This window comes from Drosophila montana, unplaced genomic scaffold (genome assembly GCF_035044405.1).
Source record: "Drosophila montana isolate Dmon_TW-CO22-7 unplaced genomic scaffold, ASM3504440v1 contig_2168_1, whole genome shotgun sequence".
NCBI lineage: Eukaryota > Metazoa > Arthropoda > Insecta > Diptera > Drosophilidae > Drosophila > Drosophila montana.
This window is the reverse complement of record NW_026997067.1, coordinates 1890-8282: the sequence shown is the minus strand read 5'-3', so window position 1 is coordinate 8282 and position 6393 is coordinate 1890. Positions and strand designations below refer to the sequence as shown.

The 6393-nt window shown below is 39.6% G+C and overlaps 1 protein-coding gene across 1 annotated transcript; it reads left to right on the top strand.

The window, feature by feature from the left end:
• Positions 1 to 4817: 4817 nt before the first annotated feature.
• Positions 4818 to 5448, top strand: LOC135427272 (NADH dehydrogenase [ubiquinone] 1 beta subcomplex subunit 2, mitochondrial-like). The gene is made up of 3 exons (XM_064680682.1): positions 4818 to 4979; positions 5104 to 5227; positions 5276 to 5448. Exons 1-3 carry the CDS (start codon positions 4864 to 4866, stop codon positions 5345 to 5347), a joined length of 312 nt encoding a protein of 103 aa, XP_064536752.1. The 5' UTR covers positions 4818 to 4863; the 3' UTR covers positions 5348 to 5448.
• Positions 5449 to 6393: the final 945 nt, after the last annotated feature.

Sequence of the window (6393 nt, the reverse complement as noted above, 5' to 3'; positions counted from 1 at the left end):
TAATTTGTTTTACAATATATATATATATTATATGTATAAAATCGTTTGGCCTTTTTTGTTCTATATGGCGTGACGTTATTTTATTAAAGGTGAGTTAATTTTGTAATTTTTTCCGGCACCATTGATGTAAAATAAAATGACTGTGCTATTCCTTTTGGCCTGTTCAATTATTTAAATTAAATTTTTTTTTCTTTCAAAGGCGCGCTTGCGCACAACACGCTTGTCGTTCACCGCTGACCAAATCGAACTCCTTGTTGTACATTTGGGCAGCAACATCATCGGTGCCAAATTTCGGCACACGCATTCATGTACGAGGCGAGCACCGTTGCTTCCCATCTGCACAGCTACATTTTTTTGGGTCAATGGCCCAAATGAAGTCCAAGGGCACATCCAAGGGCAGGCGATCCGCTCTCCCTATAATCTCTTTAGGACCTAATCGGGCGGCCAATAGTAATCGCCCCTTTTGGCGCCGTGGATCGCAAGCCCGGCGTTTTCACTCTTCAATGAATTGGTCGCCGCTGTGTGCCCGGCTTCACCCCCGATACTCTGACCCTATGACCAAAAGATATCGCACGCAACCAACGAAGCAAACAATTGATGCTGCCGATAACGTAAAATGCAGCATCGCCACGCAGATTATTGTAAACCAGCGGTTGACATGTTTATAATTCATGTGCGTGCGCATTTTCTACCTTTGTTCGCCCAGCCGGCTAATTAGAATGCCCAACGTAGGCCACACCCACGACCCTGAGATGTCAGCACCGGGACTACAACGTCTCTGCAGGAGTTCCGTTCGGAAACCGAAGTCTTTGACGGGATCCGTGGCGCCAAATAATTAACCACAATATTCACTATCGCCAACAAAAATAACTTGCTTGCATACGTCCGTCCGTCTGTCTGTCCGTATGTATGAACGCAAGGATCTCAAAACCTGTAAGAGCTAGAGACTTGAAATTTTAGCTGTAGGTCCTCGTAGTCCACTTCTCAAAAAACAGGATTTCGATATCGATTTTTATCGATTACTTTGAAACGGGGCAAGTTATCGACTATCGGAAACAAACTCATCTGCGCGAGGACTAGGAGGACCTACAGCTAAATTTCAAGACTCTAGTTCTTATAGGTTCTGAGATCCTTGCGTTCATACATACGGACGGACGGACGGACGGACAGATAGACGGATATTCCTAGATCGACTCGGCTATTGATGCTGATCAAGAATATATATACTTTATGGGGTCGGAGATGCTTCCTTCTGCCTGTTACATACATTTGCACAAATACATTATCCCCTTTTTACCCATTTTCAATGGGTTCAGGGTATAAAAACAATTAACATTAAGATACATGAAATTAAATTAAAACAATTACCTAAACAATTTAAGCAAGTAAGAGGTTCTAGTCGGAAGCTCCTGACTAGAGGATACCCTGAACCCTCTTCTTCCAACACCAAATGCAAACAAAAATTAAAAAAAAACGTTTCCTTGGCAGGGTTGGAACTCGCAACTAACCGCACTACTTTCCGCCGCCTCTAATCAACAGCCACACCAGCAAAAAAAAAAAACTTCCCTCGGTTGGTCTCGAACTCGCAGCAGACCACACTACCTGCCGCCGCCTCTACCCAACACCCACACCAATTATTGAGACTTAATGAGTAAAAATCAAAGTAAAATAGCAGCACAGAAAACAATGCAATCGCAATTGCAATGCTGTTGAAAGAATTCAAAGAAGGCGCGCATGAATGTATGTGTGTACTTGTATACAGAAATTCTTTAAATTTGCACCTGCTGCTGCACGTGTTTGCAGGGCAAAACACATTTTCTTTCGTGTTTCTTAACCGATCTTGATGAAATTTTCAGTAGTATATCTTATAATAGTACTATAAAATATTCGTGTATTCTCAAAGTGGACTACGAGGACCTACAGCTAAAATTTCAAGTCTCTAGCTCTTACAGGTTTTGAGATCCTTGCGTTCATACATACGGACAGACAGACGGACGGACGTATGCAAGCAAGTTATTTTTGTTGGCGATAGTGAATATTGTGGTTAATTATTTGGCGCCACGGATCCCGTCAAAGACTTCGGTTTCCGAACGGAACTCCTGCAGAGACGTTGTAGTCCCGGTGCTGACATCTCAGGGTCGTGGGTGTGGCCTACGTTGGGCATTCTAATTAGCCGGCTGGGCGAACAAAGGTAGAAAATGCGCACGCACATGAATTATAAACATGTCAACCGCTGGTTTACAATAATCTGCGTGGCGATGCTGCATTTTACGTTATCGGCAGCATCAATTGTTTGCTTCGTTGGTTGCGTGCGATATCTTTTGGTCATAGGGTCAGAGTATCGGGGGTGAAGCCGGGCACACAGCGGCGACCAATTCATTGAAGAGTGAAAACGCCGGGCTTGCGATCCACGGCGCCAAAAGGGGCGATTACTATTGGCCGCCCGATTAGGTCCTAAAGAGATTATAGGGAGAGCGGATCGCCTGCCCTTGGATGTGCCCTTGGACTTCATTTGGGCCATTGACCCAAAAAAATGTAGCTGTGCAGATGGGAAGCAACGGTGCTCGCCTCGTACATGAATGCGTGTGCCGAAATTTGGCACCGATGATGTTGCTGCCCAAATGTACAACAAGGAGTTCGATTTGGTCAGCGGTGAACGACAAGCGTGTTGTGCGCAAGCGCGCCTTTGAAAGAAAAAAAAATTTAATTTAAATAATTGAACAGGCCAAAAGGAATAGCACAGTCATTTTATTTTACATCAATGGTGCCGGAAAAAATTACAAAATTAACTCACCTTTAATAAAATAACGTCACGCCATATAGAACAAAAAAGGCCAAACGATTTTATACATATAATATATATATATTGTAAAACAAATTAGGCAGCGCCAAAAATTTAATTTTTTTTAAATTGTCGGGCAGTACAAAATCGTCGGCCGTGAATAAAAATTAAAAACTTTGTGAAGAAAAATATTCGCTAATTTAATACTCGGCCCAGCTGGAAACGAAGCTGACACAGGCGAGACCACACCCATAGCACCGAGTGAGTCCGTTCCAAGAGCGTTTTGCCACCCCCAGCCTAGAGGCAAGGCGCAGTGAAACCGAGGGACAGTCCAACTCTGAGTCCCATTTGAGTAGCTCTAAGATAAGAATAAGAAATATCTATATAATTAAGAACAGTTAGTTTTTGTTGCCTACTGTGTAATCTAAAATTTAAATTAATAGAAAAAAAAGGGAATACATACATTGCCGAAGTTTCGTCGAAAGAGACGACCAAAAGGTTACGGCCGGTCCAGGGGAATCTGAAAAGGAAAAGTTTAGCTTTTGATTCCACACCATCCGTACATATGTATATATACATATATAATAAGATAATCATTTACTTACGTCGCCCTTAGCAACCCAGAGAGCTCTTTAGGTAGGCTAAGAGAAATTAAGCGATTGAATTCATATAAATAATTTATGTATAAGAATTTTTGCAACACCACTTTTTTATACATGCGCGAACGTTTAAGGAGCCAATTGCTCAATTTAATATTTATAATATTTGTTCTCCCACTTTGACGTGACGTCTTTACCTCTCTTTGTGTTGTTCGGCTACAAAAGAATTGTATTCTTTGGAATTAATACATATTGTACATAATAATAAGAATATACAAACCATTATACGCAGCTGGTGAAGAAATGTCCACGTGTATGAGATCGTAAATAACTGCAAAGAGAAAGGCAATAAGAGATGAGACTAATTGTAATTAATTTTAAGAATATGCAACCAATTATACGCACATATTGAAGGAAAAGAATGTCCGGCTAAATTTGAACTGATGAAGAGAGTGGGCATAACAGCCGACACGGGCTGATGCAGGCCATCTAGTGGCCAAAATGAGGGAGACGAGATCAGGCGATCGTCTCAGGTAGGGCGGGTACTCTGGGTCCGGAACCGGCACCCTATCTGGAAAAGTAATGTGGATAAATAGTATTTTTTTGTTAATTTATATTGACCGTTGTTGTTAACATTTTCGTGTTGTTACAGCTGTTAGTGTTGTTCATTTGTTAGAAGTTCCAACTGTTTGTTGTTATCGGTTATGTGGTTCATTTTGAATAGTGTTGTATAGGTATGTTTTGCTACAGACGTTGTAGCTTTGTTGGTATCGATTGTGCGGACTGCGGGCCTGGAATGGGACTACACCCAGAGAACCGATGAGCCAGCTGGCGCAGCCCACCGAGAAACAAGCAGTTCCGTAACATGCATACTACAATAGCTAATGCAATTAATTACATTATAAAAATAGCTTTTAATTGTATATCAATCTAAAAGTCGATATTTACTGACTCGTCATCGACAGTTAGCAACTTCCCTCTTTGAAACTATCAGACATTTTTAGTCATATGATGTCGTTGCTGCACGCAGGCTTATCTAGGAGGCCTTGCATATATGTCCTAGGAAAAGGTATTAGTGTTCAATTGCAAGGATAATTTTGTATAGCATTGTGTATGAGGTTAGCAACGAGGTTGTTGTACTCTTTTACGAATATTTCAGAAATGTTCTGATAGATTTTTACGAGTGTTTCAAGGTTGGTAAGGTGAATCTATTGGGTATAATCGTATATATGTGGTTTTCGAAATGTAGTCAGATAATAATTACATTTTTTATAATTAAAAATAAAAATTTATTTGGTTGTGTGCTTAAAAATAAAAGAAAAAATGCATAATAAAATGAGTGGTTCCGGAACGAAGTTCCAAAAAACGACGCTAAGAGATCGATGCTAGTTTGACGCACATCCCTCTTGCATGTATATGTCGAAAATAACTATATTTCCCGATCAATTAAGCATCATACCTAGCTTTTAAATATGCTGTGAGATGTCAACGCAGATAATGTTTGGTAACTTACGCGTCTTTAGAAGTGTCTTGGCGGCCGAAAATGTAATTCAGTTAATTCATGGTAAAACCAAATTAATCTATAGGAAAAGTCATGTGTAAGTAGCATACACCATAAATTATATGAACATATTAAATTCAATTCATATTTGAATACTGTTCAGACCTTTTTTATTATGTAATCACTAATTTTCTTATATATATATTTTATATGCTACATAGAGTTTCCTACCGAAGTGCCCCACCGCCTCACTCAAAAGCTACTACAATAGGAGCCGTTGCTGTTGGTGGAGCCATGTGGTGGTGGGTAATTTGGCATCTTTGGCATGAACCTGATCACATTACGGTTAGTATGGGCAAGTCAGATTAAACCGATATTTACATATATTTACAGGGAGAGTTCGATTACCCCAACACCTCAAAGTGGAGCAATTCCCACTTAGGAATCCCTCGGGACGATATATAAAGTGTTTTAAGTTCGAATTAAATTCATTGATGTTACGAAAACACTGAATAAATGTAAAAGCGGAAAATAGAGTAAAATACAATTTTCTAGCCTCTAGCGAATTAATTTTTCTTATTTTTATATTGATAAGCTTGAAAAAAGTATTATAAATTGTTCTATAAATATACAACGCATAGAAAGCACGTCTCCAACCCCATAAAGTACACATATCCTTGATAGGTATAAAAGCCAAGTTGATGTTGGCATGCCCTTGTCTGTGTTTGTTTCTCTGTATAATAGTCCTAGTTTCAAAACCATCGTCTTTCTGCTGCAGGCAGTACATATATTTCGGAAACGGTCGGATCGGAGCACTATATCCTAAAGCTGCTATAGGAACGATCGATCGAAAATTAAGTTCTTGTATGAAAACCTTGTTTTATACCCTTGTTTAATATAGTTTATCCAAAATATTTGTTTTAAATAGATTTTCAGAAAAGTCTGCATAACAAGTTTGACTATTTTCATCACAGAATTGCAAAAAAAGTCTAAGTTTCCACATCACTTGACTTAGTTGCTGCTCTTTGTGCTGCTTGAACAGAGCAACTTGAGTTTATTGACTCAGGCTCATATTACGCAGCGCGGACCGCTAGTACACTAGCTGGCTGTTTAGCTGACGGCGCATATCCCACGATACGCCACATGGCGACTGTGACATGGTCACGATTCCCTGCCCTTGAGGCAGTAGAACAAAAAAGCACATATCAATTAGAACACCCTAATTTAGGCCCAACTGACATTACTATTATGCGTTTGCACAGATAAATTGAAAATGTCAATAAATGGAATGGACGCAAATCGTTACCATTCTTAGAGAACAACGTGCCGAGTTTTATAAATCTTTCAAGTGCCTTAACAAAAGTGCACCGATTTCAAACGACACAAAGTTAAAACACGTTTAAGTTCTTGTAGATTCCTACAATACCAGCCGTCAATATACATACATATATGTAACAATGCAACAAAACTAAAATATTCGTATTTAATACAGACAGTCGATCTATTAAGCA

Coding starts and splice junctions, on each gene's coding strand:
- LOC135427272 (XM_064680682.1), top strand. CDS start 4,864: ATGTCAACGCAGATAATGTTTGGTAACTTACGCGTCTTTAGAAGTGTC. Junction 4,980..5,103: donor ATCTATAGGAAAAGTCATGT/GTAAGTAGCATA, acceptor TATGCTACATAG/AGTTTCCTACCGAAGTGCCC. Junction 5,228..5,275: donor ATGAACCTGATCACATTACG/GTTAGTATGGGC, acceptor ATATATTTACAG/GGAGAGTTCGATTACCCCAA.